The 16,861-nt window shown below is 37.3% G+C and overlaps 1 protein-coding gene across 3 annotated transcripts; it reads left to right on the plus strand.

Annotated features, from left to right (window-relative positions):
- Positions 1–11,833: 11,833 nt before the first annotated feature.
- On the plus strand, positions 11,834–13,954 carry LOC138913067 (uncharacterized). Of its 3 annotated transcripts, none has more exons than XM_070215347.1 (4): positions 11,834–12,348; positions 12,403–13,260; positions 13,322–13,422; positions 13,486–13,954. In XM_070215347.1, the coding sequence occupies exons 2-4, from the start codon at positions 12,945–12,947 to the stop codon at positions 13,696–13,698; spliced, it is 630 nt and encodes a 209-aa protein (XP_070071448.1). In that variant the 5' UTR covers positions 11,834–12,348; positions 12,403–12,944; the 3' UTR covers positions 13,699–13,954. The 3 variants fall into 3 exon arrangements, with proteins under 3 accessions (XP_070071448.1, XP_070071449.1, XP_070071447.1); XM_070215348.1 differs by having other exon boundaries at positions 11,834–12,325; XM_070215346.1 differs by having other exon boundaries at positions 11,836–12,318.
- Positions 13,955–16,861: the final 2,907 nt, after the last annotated feature.

A 16,861-nucleotide genomic window follows, 5' to 3' on the forward strand; every position in this document is an offset into this window, starting at 1 on the left:
CTTGCCTCAAAAAATGTAAGTTTGTTTTAATTCCATTTAATTATCATTTACTGTATTTGATTACATAATAATTATCAGAAATTCTCTAAGGACCGCGCCTAATAATTGGATACTAAATTAGGAGAGCGTCAAGTTAGGCATCGTCAAGTACTAGTGAAATCCAATCACTTGATGGTTTAGAGATTAATTTTAGTTTTTTCGTGAAAATATTTTTTTCAGTGTAGTTTAACAGCTGTAACCGTAAATTGGTTAACAGTAACTAGTGCAAAACTAGTAGCAAATGGACTAGTTGTTTCTGACGACAAGCACATGAAAAATGGACCACTTCGTTACAAGGAAATGGACATAACTTTAACTAGTTAACCTTCTTGACCCAACTAGTATATTAATGGTCCAAAACTGATTCCGTTTCCTGCAGGGATACTTTTGCACGAATACAATATACCATTTTACTCTACGAGGTATAATACTTTTTGATTTTGGTCTGTTAAAAAAATATCTAAAGTTGAAAAATGTAAGAATAACTTCTCAGAGGGCGGGCTTTTTTCTGTTTTTAAACGTAAAGTAAAAACAGAATGAAAAATCCGTAAAGTTTACCGAAGTGATCACCGCAAAACGACTTTTTTAAGTTATCTAGCTGTTACATGTTACACGTTTAAGTGCGTTTTTCTCTATATTACGGTTTGATCTTCGGCATTTCTAATCGGCTCAACCGATCGATTTCCAACTTCAGTCAGAAGTTGGCAAGGCAGTTAAAGATACGTTTCCGACCATAAAGTATATATATTCTTGACCAGCATCACTAGACGATCCGATCTAGCCAAGTCCATCTGTCCGTCCGTCTGTCCGTCCGTACATCCGTTGTGAAGCTATCGGGATGAAACATTCCCAAAAGGTATCTTTCTATTGCTGGTAGTATTAAGTCCGAACCAACCGGATCGGACAACTATATCTATATCCCATAGGAAACATCGAAAAAATAATGACAAAAAATTATAGCTTCAATGTTTTTTTGCATAAAACCTAAAATAAAATATTTTAAAATAATTATTTAATAATTTTTAAAATAAAATTATTTTAATATTCATGAATTTAGAAATGACAAGAAAGGAAGCTACCTTCGGCCAGCCGAGGCTTATATACCCTTGCAGATAAAGTAAATACCTATAGTTTAATGCTCACTCGGTGCAGTTCCAGGGATTCCAGATTAACCGTTTCTTTTTAAATTTTGTTTTTAAGTTGTCAAGAATCGAAACGCCTACTTCCTACAAAGTTACAATGAATTTTCTTATATTTGTTTGAATGTTCCTATGGGAGCCTTAAGATATAGTGGTCCGATCCGGCTACCTGCAATAGAAATAAGACTTTCGGGAAAGTTTCATCGCGATAGCTTTAAAACTGAGAGAGAAACGCATAGAAACGCACAGACGGACAGACACACAGACGGACATGGCTAGATAGACTCGGCTTTTGGTGCTGATCAAGAATATATATACTTTATGTGGTTCGAAACGTCTCCTTCACTGCGTTGCAAACATCTGACTAAAATTATAATACCCTCTGTCCCGACGGACAGACGGACATGGCTAGATGGACTCGGCTATTGATGCTGATCAAGAATATATATACTTTATGTGGTCGGAAACGTCTCCTTCACTGCGTTGCAAACATCTGACTGAAATTATAATACCCTCTACAAGGGTATAAAAATATCAACTTCATATTCTCGGAAATATCAACTTGATATGTTCGAAATATCAACGTTGCATTAATTAATATCGGCCCAAATTTGATATGAAATAATGTTAACTTGAGTGCAATTTCATATCAATTTTTTTTTCTTTGTGGTAGAAGCTGCCAGCTGCCAGTATTGACAGCTGATGGAAGAACAAACGGACGACTACGACTTCGACTAGTACTCGTTAACCAGGGAAATGCAACGTGCCCTTTCTTCCTCCGGGAGGGACCACATGAAGATCAAGGAGTTGATGGAACGGCAACAAAAACAAAATTAATCCTTTAGCAACTATGTATCCGATATGCATAATTTGCATTTGCATTTCAGATTGCAAAACTAGCTACACAGAAAAAAATATGACAATATCGAATTGATAAGTGTTGGTTATTTTGATCTTTTTTAAGATCAAGTTTTGTCATATCATTCTAACATAAAATAATTTATTATTTTAATCTTATTTCATATTATTTGTTGGAAAAAATATTTATAATTTATATGAAATCATATAACACTGATATGATAAAATATCAAAAATTTTTAGGAATTGCCCTAATCGGTAGCCTAGGGGACTAAAGCGTGCGGATTGTATGTTATGTAAGCGTATAGTCGGAAGTGTGTGTTCAGTCCCACGTCGAGGCGGAAGTTCTTTGCGTCTTTTTATTTTTTTTTTACTCAATAATATTCATTCAGCGCCTCATGTGATGCTCCCCTGGCGCAGCTAGTAGAGTGTTTGACTGCAAAGGGGTCAGGTTGATATTTTCGAAATATCAATGCTGCATAAATTAATATCGTCCCAAATTTGATATGAAATTGTTACGGTGGCAAAATGGCAAGGATGCCGAGGCTCGCTTTACGAACTAGATTTCTTTAAATGCGGCAGAGCATCATATCCATATCATGACATCCGAAAAAAATCCCTGCTTTACTAAATTGTCGCTCCTGTGAGAGGATAGGAATTGATGCAGACGCTCACCCAGCGGCTTTTCCGCGGAATCCGACAGGCCATACCGGTTCAACCGGGCGGACCAGTGTAGTCACATTCCCGTAAAGACAACCATTCTCTCCCCATAAGAGCCTAAAACAACGAGAGAGGGTGTAACGAACCGATTTTAACTGATTGATCGCTACGTAAACGACGCGACTAGCTCAGAGATATTGTGTGTTCGTGACTGCCCGTGACCCAAGAAAATGCGAGATATTCGATTGAGGCAAATCTGAAAACTTTATTTTTTCTGTTCGCTGGAATTGGTTTCTTCCGGCTGTTGCTCCTCGTCGACTCCTGCGGCGTCGTTCCTCAACGGCTTCCCTCCAGTTTCACCCGGATTATAAGACGAAAAAAAAGTCTGCACAACCTTCCATTCGGGCTCCAACTCCAGAATAATCGTGAGACCACCTGTGTCCCCAGACTACCAGGAGTCGGTCTGGCTCTAGCCTGAGAAACGAATGGCCCGACAGGTCAAATACGAGGATTCAGCCCTGTCGCCAGTCCACCGTAACCCCGACGCCTGGTACAAACTCTTTATCCGCTCTCACCTTGCCGGTAACTCGTCCTGATCTCGTCCTGATCCAATCTCTGCGTCCTGCAGAGCTCACCGTTGCAGTCTCAGCCTTGTCCTAGCGCCTTGACTCTGGTATCTTGATCTGGGTGTAGAGCACTCGGCCGTGTACTCTCACGGCCACGCACTCGATTAAATCCTCGCACTTGTATTCTTGGTCTCTTGGTAACTTGTCGCACGTATACTTCTGCTCGCGTATCTTGGTTGACTGTCCTGACTACTCCGGCTGTCAGCGTCGCGTTTTCTGGCAAACACGTCCCGTGCCTCCTGACGGCTCAAATTGCCGCGCTTACTTCATCTGACTGCCTCGGGAATTTTAAGACTCCTAACAAGGGAATATGAACTGGCCCAGAATATAAAGACAATAGGACACGGGACCAACGGAAGATCCAGAAGCAGCAGAATATCGCAAGCTCAAGCAGAAAGTAGTAGACACGGTTCAAAGCGTACAAAGCGATAACCGTTTCTTTGCCAAAACCAAAGTCGACGGAAATAATAATAGCGTTAGTGGATACAGGCGCTAGTTCGAATTATATTGGCAGAGGAGCGGAAGCATTCTTAAGGAACCGGTAGGACGCTAAGCGAAGAATGTGTGCGCACAGCTAGTGGCGGCGAAACTCGAGTAGTCAGAGCAATAACTCTATCGGTGGAATTGGAAGGAGTTACCAAGGACCTGGAATTTCTGATAGTACCAGGTCTGACGCAACGTTTTTATTTCGGTATTAACATCTGGGATACGTTTGGCATAACATTCCTTGGTCAGTGCGGACGCGATTTTGCAGCCATCGAAGCACAACCGGAGTGCGGCTTAATGACCGGAGACTTGGATATGAACGACACTCATGTGGCTTATAAGCCACATCCGTGTTATCGCCAGAACAACACAGTCAAATCACATCATGTCTTAATAATAGTTTAGGAAAGACGAGCTTGGGGCAACATGTAATAGAACCCTGCAGGAAACGGAATCAGTTTTGGACCATTAATATAACGAGGTGGTCCATTTTTCAGATGCTTGTCGTCGGAAACAATTAGTCCATTTGCTTCTAGTTTTGCACTAGTTACTGTTAACCAATTTACGGTTACAGCTGTTAAACTACACTGAAAAAATATTTTAACGAAAAAACTAAAAATTAATCTCTAAACCATCAAGTGATTGAATTTCACTAGTACTTGACGATGCCTAACTTGACGCTCTCCTAATTTAGTATCCAATCAATTAGAGAATTTCTGATAAATATTATGTAATCAAATACAGTAAATGATAATTAAATGGAATTAAATCAAACTTACTTTTTTTGAGGCAAGTCGCCCTCTCTAGGACTTGAACCCGGGACCTTTGGATTTGTAGACACACTAACTGATTGAGCCATACACGCATCACATTTTGTATTGCCCTAACAACCATAAATTGGTTAACAGTCACTAGTGCAAAACTAGTAGCAAACGGACTAGTTGTTTCCGACGACAAGCATATGAAAAATGGACCACTTCGTTACAAGGAAATGGACATAACTTTAACTAGTTAACCTTCTTGACCCAACTAGTATTTTAATAATCCAAAACTGATTCTGTTTCCTGCAGGGTACCGACAAGACAAAAATAAGACTACTAAAACCAAGTTTGATTGAAGTACTTTTTTGTATTATCTAGACTTTATTTTACATTTTATATGTTTGTGCCTTCGTTAAATTCAACATTTTTAACCACTTTGGAATTTAGGCTTTAAATAAATATAAATATATTTTTCATCTTTGTCGAGCTTCTGCGATGCCACTACTCATCCAATCATATTGATCTGCACGGCAAAGTTAAGCTCTGATCTATTGACTTTAAAATAAAACTAAAACTGGCCCAACCGAAAAAAAACAAGAGAGAACGCTATAGTCGGGTTGGTGTCCCGACTATCTAATACCCGTCACTCAGCTAAAGGGAGTGCGAACGCTGTACTCGGGTTGGTGTCCCGACTAATAATCGTAACTCAGCTAAAGGGAGTGCGAGGGAGATAGATATATAAATTTTGATTGCGTGTAACTTTTTAATGAATGGTCCGATTTGAAAAATGTCTTCTACATTTCGATAGGTATAAATATACACAACAAAATTGCATTTTTACTTTTCGGAAATCTTTAAAGATGTGGGCGCAGGACCCATTTTAAAATCGTTAGTGGGCGATTGTGGGCGTTAGAGGGGGAGTGGCGCTCGGCTAAAATAAACTTGCGCTGCGTAGGAAGCCCAAGAATATGTGTGGGAAATCTCAACCTTCTAGCTTTTGTAGTTGCTGAGATCTCAGCGTTCATACAGACAGACAGACGGACAGACAGACGGACAGACGGACAGAAGGACATGGCTAGATCGACTCGGCTGGTGATCCTGATCAAGAATATATATAGTTTATAGGGTCGGAAACGCTTCCTTCTACCTGTTACACACTTTTGCAAGAATCTAATATACCCTTTTACTCTACGAGTAACGGGTATAATAAGTGCTATTTTTGTGATCTAGGGGTCCAACACTAACAGAATTTGTTATCAATTGCTCGGAAGCACACCAAGAATATTATTTTGTAAACTAGTGTTATTTGTAAAAAAAAATATAAGAATACCAGATAACATTTACTGCTGCAGTTTTATTGTTGTTTTTAATATTGACGTCAGTTTAATTTAATTTTAAAAAAAATTGCACTTTGACCATTTTTTTTTTTAAGTTGGGGTATTATCTTATTACTTCTTTCTTTTCCTTATCGAAAATAACCTTTCCGTAAATTATATATAAAAAAATGTATTTTTTTTGTTTGTAAATAGGATGGTTTACGCCAAACGCTGTTGGATTTGGCTACGTTGAAATTTCGAATCCAATTTTTTCAGAAATATGCTCAGTAAATGTAAGTAACTTTCCGCTTTTACACATTTAAAAAATATTGATTTTTGGGGAAGTTTCATTAAAGAACAAATCGTTCGTCACATTACCCTACATTTTTTGAAAGTGCAAAAAAAGAAGGGTTCACGCCAAACGCTGCGTTAGAATTTCGAATCCAAATTTTACAGGGATATGCTCAGTAGACGTAAGCAACTTTCTGCGTTTACACTTTTGAAAAATATTGATTTCTAGAAAAGTTACGTTCAAAAAACGAATCGTTCGTCACCTTACCCTACACTCCACTATTATTTTCTTAAATTAGAGATACCGCAAGTACCAGAGCTGATGGACTATAGGCACAGTGGCAACTTACGTATGCTTAGAAAAGCTTCATTTATCGAAATAAAATGGTGGCAGGCCTGGACACCGAACCATATCACATTTTGTCGGCCTGTGTAATATATTAAATTGCGCGCAGTGTTTACTGAAGGTTTTTTAGAACACCAGAGGCTGCATTAAAAACTTGAGCTTTAAGCGCCATCAGTTGAATAAATTACGAACCAATTTCCGTCAATGTCAAATTAGTGAAAATAGTCTCATTGTGTTCGAAACGATTTATTGGACATTGCACTATGGGAAAAAAGTCAATTTTTTTGGCATAAAATCAACTTATTTTACAAATTATTTTTATTATTTATTTATTTTTTTTAAATATATTTTGTGAATTTACATACCCTAATTAGCCAAGAACAGTTATCAAAGATTTTTTACTAACAACACTATAGTGTTGATAAGCGAACAAAGTCAGCTCTTCGATTGACTTTTTCACTAATTAGTGAAAAATCTTTGCAAACTTTCAGTGCTTATTTTGTGGAGCAACAAAATGGTTTATTATTTCTGATCATGTCAAATCGTAGCAAAGGTATTTATAAATGTATCTTAGATTACATGTTTTGATTATTATGGATTGTTGTCCAACTGTGAACTGTTTTAAATGTGCATCTTTTTAGCTTAAAACTAACAAGTTTGTTTGTGTTCCGTGGTGTACAACTTATAAATGGCACAAAGTTGCAAAAAGGTAAAAACGCAAAGTTATTACCAAATGTATCCTTAATATCGCAAAACTAATCATTTTTGCAATTTTTTGCACGTTTTTTCAAAAAAATTACTTAAATACAGCAACTTATAAACATAAAAAAAATATTTTTTTAAATAAAAAAACAATCTAAGTGGCTTTCATTAATCTTAAAAATTAAATTCATGGAAAGGGGCAAGTCAAGTGAAAATCCTGGCTGCAAAGGACTCAAATATAAAGAAGCTGGACCCACGTTAAAGCTAAAATTGGCATCTGCTCTTAGATAATATTTCACTTTTCTTGTACATGTCAGCAATTTTTTTTTTTGACAAATTTTAAAAATTAACGTAAACCAAAATTATTTTACCGTCTTACCAAAACAAATACAAATTTTTTTAAATCCCTGCCAATTAATTTGAATATGCGGCGTGGGCGGTGGATGAAAGCAATGGTCCGATTCAAAAAGCAACAAAAACCGAAATAACAGCTTTATCTTAATAGTATATATACAAAATTTCTAAATTGTATCTCTAAAACTAGAGTTTATGCCAAAAAAATAGACTTTTTTCCCATAGTGCATTGGTCGCTCGCGAGATTTTTAAAAAAATTATTTTCTGAAGGCAAATTTCATGCCCAACGCGTTTCTCTTACTAAATATTTGTTGGTCTTCAATCTTCGTGGTTTTCTTCGAAGATTCCTTTTGTGGTAAAAGTAGTAGAGGATACCTTATGATAAGACATGGTCTATATTTTATTTCTTATAACTTCTGCATGTTGGTAGAAATATTGGTCATAGTCGCAATATTGGTTGGGCCCATGGTCGAATCTGTAAGCGAGAGCTCGATGAGCCAGATTGCAGTCAAACTGAGCAAACGGGCATAAGTAGAGGTTAAGGGCGGCAAAACAAGATTTTCACAACGCAAACTTTTTAAGAAATAATAGAATAATAACCCAGGAAGAAAAACTTACAAAAATTTGGACCTCCGCGTCAAAAAGCCGCACATTTAATAGCAAAGAAATGTTTGAAAAAATACCACAACAAATCTATAGATCGAAAGATTAGTGTCCAAAGAGTCCAATAAAATTTGATGTAAATTATCTCTTTTACCCTATACCGTTAACAGCGAATGTAAGTTTCGTACTATTAACGGGTTTTAGGCGTGTATTTTTAACGAAGCCATGCTAGCATGTTTGAATTTTTTCCAAAATTTTTCATCTTTGACAAAGTGTAGCTTCTAAACTGATGAATGGTTGTGATAAACCGATTTCGGACATCAAATACTCATTTTACAGGTAACAGAATGCCCTCTAACTTTCTTAAACACACAGCATTGTGTTTTTACAATGTAAAGTCAAGTTACAAATTAAAAAGGTGTCAAACACGTTTTTACACCTAAAAAAATTGGTAACATACAAACAATTTTAAGTGCCCTTTTCTTAATAAGAAAAATGTACCTTACCGAAAAACAATGGTTTCCTTAAGTTCGTATTTCATCGATTTTTTTTTTAAACTGGTATTATTGCCACAGTACTGGGGCTAGACTAGTTTAAAAAGTATGTTGACCTATTGCAACGTTCCTCGAAGGCTTTGCAATTGACTTCAAATTGATGTAGGAAAAAGGTTATAGCCAAAAGAGCAGCCTTTCCGATGATACCATGTCGGGCTGAGGCCTTTTTGTATATGGGCACTTCCACCAAAAGGTCCACCAAGCCAAAAAACTTAAAACTTGAAAAAAACATATTTCCACATGATTTTGCCGCCATATTAGATTCTAATTAGTTGGATCCTGAGCTAAACTAAAAATTTGGAGTATAGTTTGATTATTTTTATGACAAACCCCAATAATATACACAAAAGTTAGATTTTGGCTATTTTTTTGTTATTTTTTGGACCTGTCTTCTGTTGATAATTTATCCTATAGGAATGCTAATATGTGACATTTTTCTGTACTGAATGCCTTATTCACATGCTAAACTATTAAGTTAAAAGCAAAACATCCAGCAATTGGGAGATAGAGATTTGAGATAGATTTGAAAATTTGATATGACGTTCATCACATCGATATAAAAAACTTTTGTTCTACCACTTTTGGAAAAACTCGCTAGTTTAGCGGGAAAACAGCTATAAATAGCTAATATTCGGAAAGCCGTAACTTCTAAAGCTACAGACTTGTGCTGCATCTCGTTTGAAAGGTATTTTTAAATGCTATAAACGCCTTCTATATGGGCACTTCCAAAAAAAAGTCCACCAAGCCAAAAACCTTGAAACTTGAATAAAACATATTTCCACATGATTTTGCCCCGATATTAGTTTCTAATTAGTTGGATACTGAGCTTAGCTACAAATTTGGAGTATAGTTTGATTATTTTTATGACAAACCCCACCAATATACGCAAAAATCAGTTTTTGGCTATTTTTTTGTTATTTTCTGGACCTGTCTTCTGTTGTAAATTTATCCTATAGGAATGCTAATATGTGATATTTTTCTGTACTGTTTGCTTCATTCACATGCTAAACTATTAAGTTAAAAGCAAAACATCCAGCAATTGAGAGATAGAGGTAAAGAAATCCGCTTTACAAAACAGTCGGAAAAAATGTCCCGAGCGACATGTCCCGAGCGAATGTGGTTGAAACTGCATAAAAAAAAAACGGAAAGAATTTTTGGGTAAAACCAAAAGCATTTCACAGCGACATGTTTGAACAACATTCTAAAAAAAATCGCATTCAAATATTCCATCAGAATTAGCTAATTTGTGGTGTTGTATGAACTTCCCCGAAATCCACTTCTATTTTTGTCCCGAGCGAATACGGCAGTTTTTTACCGATATCTTAAAAACTAAAAGTGGTACAAAATTAAGATTTTTACCAAAAATAGAGCTTGGGAAGAGTGAAAAGAAAAGCCCATAATTAAAATTAAAATCCATTGTTTTACAATTTTTTTTCAACTTTAAAGGTGTGCAAATGTCCCGAGCGACATTTTGGAAGTGCCCATATGCAATATGTGTAAATGTAATAGTTAAAAAGATATGAACAAAAGACAATTTTTTAAAACTTTTTTTTTAGTTTTTTTTTTATTTTTCTCAAAAACGGCTCTAACGATTTTCTTTAAAACTTTAAACTGCTCTCTCAAGGGCTAAGATTCCTTAAATTTTGGTATATAACAAATTACTGTAAAAAGTCACGTTTAAAAGTTATTTTTATACGAAAATAGCCACTTTTGCCACCTCGAACTACTAACGCTCCCTGAGTATTGAATTTTGTGTGAGGGTATCCGAACTGTATTTTAGGGTCATGGAATCAGTAAATTTGCACTTAAGAGTTCCATATAGGAATCTTTTTTCTACGACTTTTGGAAAAAGCCGCTACTTTACCGGAAAAAAGCTAAAAATAGCTCAATTTCGTTAGTTTGTAAGTTCTACATTACTAAAGGTACAGACATGTGCTATACCTCGTTTAAAAGGTATCTTTAAATATTTCAACGCCTTTTTAACTTAATTCGTTGAAATACAATTGACCAATTTAAATTTAAATGGTTATATTAGCACCTATGAGAGCAAAATTAAACAAACAAAAACTTCTGATATCAAATAAAAACACTGCTAAACGAGGTAAAAAACTAGTGACGATCGCACCTTCAACGTACAAAAGTTCTGATATCAACTTTTTGGACGAAAAATGATTTTAGATGCAACTAAATAAGTACGCTACCTAAAACTTATTCATTCGGCACGCTACAACAGAAAACTTTCGTGTAGATATTAAATATTTGCTAAAGCGGGCCGAACTTATTCCATATAGTCAAAAACAAATATTACAGGGAAACGACAATATAGTCATGGGTTAACACCTCTTAGATTATACGCAAGTGGCAGTTTTCTTATAACTCTTGGCGATTGTTAAGGAAGTTTCTTTTGCTATAACGACTTTTTCAAAACAATTTATGAAGTACTCGCGTATTGAAGATCTTCAATAGCCAAGTTTCCGAAAGTCACTGGAGCCATAGATTGCACGCATGTGAGAATTCATTCTCCCGGAGGCGATTCCGAAGATACCGGTTCTACAAGAATTGTCTCCTGTTCATCGGTATAATTTTTATCGCGAAACTTTTTTTCTGCCGACATTGTTTTTTTATTAGTTTAAAATTTTGGTTATATTATTAGCTGTTAGTATGACTGTTTTATGGTATTTTTCGATAGTTTTTCGATTAATTTTTGACAATTAGTTAACTCTTCTGTTGTGGGGCTGCCACATAGTCTCAAATTAGTGCGCCTTTTATTTGGAGTTTTAAATGACGGACGAGAAAACGAAAACCAATTTGCCACCGGGATAAATTTATCCTTCCATTAGCTTCCATTGCAGGACGGACGAGAAAACGGCCCTATGTGCTGTGATTTCAAGTGCGTTGTTTTAAATTCAATAAATTATGGGTATTCCCCATCCGATCCGTTTGCTGGATTGCACTCGAGACAGAAGGATTTTTGGAACAGGTTGACGCAGCTCGATCGGAACATTAAGAAAGATAGACAAGCCCGAAAATCAAAAGTTTGGATAAGCCCTGCATGGGTATACAAAATGTGTTATTTGGGTACCCAAACCAAATTTCAGGTCAAGTAGGTCAGGCTTTCTTTTAAAATATTACCTACCCAACCTGACCGCAAAATTTTCAGGTCGTTTGGGTTTGGGTAAAATTTTACCCATTTACCGAAACCCATTTTCCGAACATAGCAACTTTGCCTTATCGCGACAGCCAACGAATGGTGTCCAAAGCGCGCAGAGCACCCAACAGAACGCCGCATCCCGTTTATCTGTTTTGTCTCAACAGCACAGCCTAGCACCCAGCTCAACGGCTTCTAACGAGACGTAACTCCTCAGCGCAGTTGCCACACATCGAAATCCATCCACCACGATTCTCGCCACGGCCCTAAACCGAACTGTCAACGACCAAACGGGACAATCTGTTTTGGCCAGAGCGTTGATTGACCATGGCTCGGAAGGAACACTTATCAACGAAAGCGTTGTACAGGCGCTGGGTCTCTCACACACCCCCATATCTGCGGAAATAACAGGGATCGGCGATTTCTCTCACAACGGTACCAAGTTTGTCTTAAGCTCGATTTCAGGTTCCCAGTTCACATCGTTTTTATCCACTGCATTTATTCTCCGTACATTTACAGGGCACCTTTCAAAATCGAAATATCGACACCTTAAGGATTGCAACTCGCCGATAAATTTTTCCCAATCCGGTAGTATCGACGTGCTTGTGGGCGTTTTTCCGGATTGTTTTTGGACCAGTGACGGAATCCATGACACACACCATCACTGTCCATTGTAACGTCCCGAATTGGAGCATCAAATCCATTAGGATTTTCAACGGCCGTGATAGTCATGTCAAAGATTCTCCTCAAGGACTTATGGAGTTTTCGTATGACTGACGGCACTTATAATGCACTCGATTGGGATGACAGAATCTTTGGCCGAGCGTTAGCAGCGATACCTCGAACAGCTTCCAGAAGCTCAACACATTCAAGTAACACGCAAGGTGATCTTGCTTCAATTGCATATGTTCTTTGATGGATCGTCCCTCGCGTGTGCAGTATGTGCCTACCTTCAAGAACACCAAAAAAGCCTCTCACCATACCATGGACCATAAGTGGAGCTCTCGGGAGAAGTTCTGGCTAACAAACTCGCCTCATTGATCCAGCAACAACTTCCTCAGATGCGTGTCGCAGCGCTACCGGTCAGACGCCATGATCGTACTTCACTGGATATATGGAGATCCATGCAGGTGGAAGACTTCTGTAGCAAATCGAATTGGCATTATTCAAGAGGTCAGCTCTTCTCCACAGTGGGGTCATACGCCACTCAGGACAATCCTGCTGATTGTGCAATGCGCGATCTAACACCACTACAGCTAGCGCAGTATAAACTCTGGTGGAGCGGCCCAGACTGGTTGCCAAGACCCGAAGGTCATTGGCCAAGGTACTCCTACATCTCCAGATCCGATCACAATCTGCGAAGAACGGGCGGGAAAGGTTATACACGCCCACACCTGTTCATCCACTACTCATTCATCGATTAATTTTCGTCATACAGTCGTCTTAAAAATCGCTCATCTCAACCCTATGCATGGGGGAGTGCAACTTACACGTGCGATCACCCAGCAGCAGTTTTGGATCATTAATGGCAACCAAGCGGTAAAAGGAGTTCTTGGACAGTGTGTGGCTTGCTTTTAACATCGCCCTTATCCCTCTCGTCAGTTTATGGGACTCCCATTATGGGAGATCATCCATATCATCGCGTTAACACCTGGATGGCTCAGCGATTTTAATGGAGTATCGCTCTCTGCTACACAGTTGCCAACGTTGGATTGTAATACCATATATGATCTTTGGGATGATGATCTCAACCTGCCAATACGTATTCGTGCGGAATTACTGCGCAGGGTTCTTAATCCTACGGCTGTGGAGTGAAGAAGACTGTTGCTGCTGCTGCTGATTTCACTCTCCCTGATTACCGCCAGGCATCCAAGGCAAGAGTTCCAGGAAATTCACCTCGCCGTCATAGAATTTTCTTTCAAAATATATCTGGAATGAAAACCAAAACCCAATCTGTCTTCATGAACACATCCAATAGTGATTATGATGTAATCATATTGGTAAAAACCTAGCCCATCCTAACTTTAGCGCTATCGTAAGGACATAGACTTCAGCAGAATGCAGTGCGATAGAGGTGGTGGTGTCATTGTGGCTGCAAACCATACTTTCTGCTGCATAGCCGTTAAACTTGAAAACGAAGACTCACTTCTGGACCAGCTGGTAGCGATTTTACGCTTTATCAGGCACATATGAATAATATTTCCAGCATAAATAACAGTTTAGTTGACGGTGTGGGTAGATTTTGACAGGAGATTTTAACTTAGGATCTGTTGTATGGACATTAGGGTGGACTTCTTTAAGGTGAACTGAGCTCAGCATCTTAAATGGTAGGTTTCTGTGTCCAATAAATTTATGCGAAAACAGAAAAATTTTATTTCATCGTTTAGGCGGTGCGCAATGGCCCTAAAGTTTCACTAAAAATTAAGTGTAAAACTAGGAATTTACCCCATTTCATTTCTTGTCAGATTTTAACATGTCAACTTTTTGGTTTCGCTTAAATAAAAGAGTCAAGTAGAAATTTATTTCATGAATATTATCAGTTGGACGTAGCCTAGCCAGTAGAGCTTTTGTCTCCGAACAAATATGACCGAGTTCGATCCCCGACTCACGATTTTTTTTTTTGTGACTCACAATAAAATAGAGATTCTATTTTTCAATTTTGAAGACTAACTATTACTTTTGCGTCCGCCAATAAAAATGTTCGTCAGAGAAATGCTGGCTTAGGATACAACGATATTGACTCTTATTTTTCAGAGACCGTAATATTTATATGTTGTACTCTAAAAGTCCTTGATTATTCGTTATTATTGTTATTTTTAGGTTGTAATTGTCTCAACGACTTCAGATACTTTTTAAAATACTGTCAAAATATAAAATTAAGTCTACGGCATCTAGATAAATCTGAAAAATGCGTAATAAACTTTAAAGCCGTTGCGCACAGACTAAAACTAATTATTTTTTACTTTTTCTTTCTTTTATGGATTAAGGATACAAAAAAGCCATATATTAAGGGTTAAGAGCATGGCCTTAGAAATTTCATACAAAATAAGTCCACCCAGTCCAGCCACACGAAATTATTGTCATTGACGATTGTTATAGTATGGGACTCACCCAAATAAATAATCTCTAAAGATTATAAAATGAAAGACCGATTTTTAGGGGGATACGACCACAGCCTAAACCATAAGAGCTAGAGCAGCCAAATTTTTTCACAGTATTCCATTGGGGGCGTAGGCGCCCACTAAGGTCCGTCATGTCCCCCCAGTGGCCCCAAACAGCTCCAATATCCCTATTTAGAGCAAAAAATCATTAGATTTACTTAAGCTTAACTTCTAAAGTGGTTGGAATTTCGAAATTTTGATTTTGCAGAATTTTAGGCCTTGAAAGGGCCTAATTAGAAATCTAAAAGAAATTTCGATATCCCCCAAATTTTGGGGGCTACATTTAAAATTAACTTTTCGATTTAAAAAATCTAAACCGCTGCTCCGATCGAGATGATTTTTTGGTAAATGGTTATTCTATGGCCCAAATGCTTAAGTTTAATTTTTTAAGTTTTTAACATTTTTTTAAAGTATTTTTAACGAATTTATTTAGATTTCCTAAGTTATTGCGTTGCATTTTGTGGGAGCCTGCCGAGAGAGCGAAACCCAGAGAGCGGATGGCAAGAGAGCGATGGCCGAGAGAGCAACAGCCAAGTAAACTGTGGAGGGGGAGGGGTAGTGCTGTGCGGAAGGGGGAGGGGAAAAGGGCAATTTAATTTAAAATTTGTTTTGAATTTCAAAAACTTAAACTGGTGTTCCGATCAATATGATTTTCGATCAATAGTCAGTCTTGTAGATCAAATGCTTAGGTTTTATTTATTTCTTTGAAATTTTTTTTTTGCAGTTATTAATTTTGATTGGGGAACAACTTTGCATCCAAACAATTTTGTTTTAAGCCCCAGAAATAAAGTTAAAAATTTGACTTTCGAAAAAAATTGTCTAATTTGCCCACTTTTCAAAGGGTGCTTAATGGGTTAAGAAAATTTTTGTGTCATTTAAACGGAATTGAAGTGCTCTTTCCTTAGGTGCCAAAATGTTTATATTATAAGTTCAAAATATGAGTACAGTTAACCTTCAAATTTGTGAAAATACTTTTGACTAGGGTTGAACACATTTAGGGTGTTCAATTGCGTTGCAAACGTTGTAAAGTGTAAAAGTGTAAGGCAGTTCCAACAACAATTTCTATACAAAAAAATGTTCAAAAGTAGGCCTTTAAAACTATTTTGTATAGAAATTGTTGTTGGAATTGATATACACTTTTACACTTTACAAAGTTTGCAACGCAATTGAACACCCTAAATGTGTGTTTATGTTTCTACTTGAAAGTCGATAATGTGCTTAAGTACTTATAAAATTATTCATTTCCTTTCAGCCAATGCAAAATATGACGAGTTTTAATTTAATTATCAATCAAATGTGGAATCGGATAATAATAAGTTACTTCGCTACTTTTGCATATCCCTGCCAGTAGCCTTCTGAATCTCTCTCTTGAAGGATCTTCCACAAAGATTGTTTACACAAAGGTTTTCAAAAAACGCGCAAATAAAACTAAATTTCCTAACTCCAAACTAATTTTAAGCGAACGAAGTCGCTCCGGGTATAGCTAGTATCTTTAATTAATTGCATAGGCTACTAGATTTAATTTTTATACCCTTGCAGAGGGTATTATGATTTCAGTCAGAAGTTTGCAACGCAGTGAAGGAGACGGTTCCGACCCCATAAAGTATATATATTCTTGATCAGCATCACTAGACGAGTCGATCTAGCCATGTCCGTCTGTCCGTCTGTCCGTCTGTCTGTTTCTACGCAAACTAGTCTCTCAGTTTTTGAGCTATCGGGACAAAACTTTCGCAAAAGTTTTCTTTCTATTGCAGGTAGTATATATGTCGGAGCCGACCGGATCGGACAACTATATCTTATAGCTCCCAATATTATTT

Source organism: Drosophila takahashii, chromosome 3L (assembly GCF_030179915.1).
Source record: "Drosophila takahashii strain IR98-3 E-12201 chromosome 3L, DtakHiC1v2, whole genome shotgun sequence".
Classification (NCBI taxonomy): domain Eukaryota; kingdom Metazoa; phylum Arthropoda; class Insecta; order Diptera; family Drosophilidae; genus Drosophila; species Drosophila takahashii.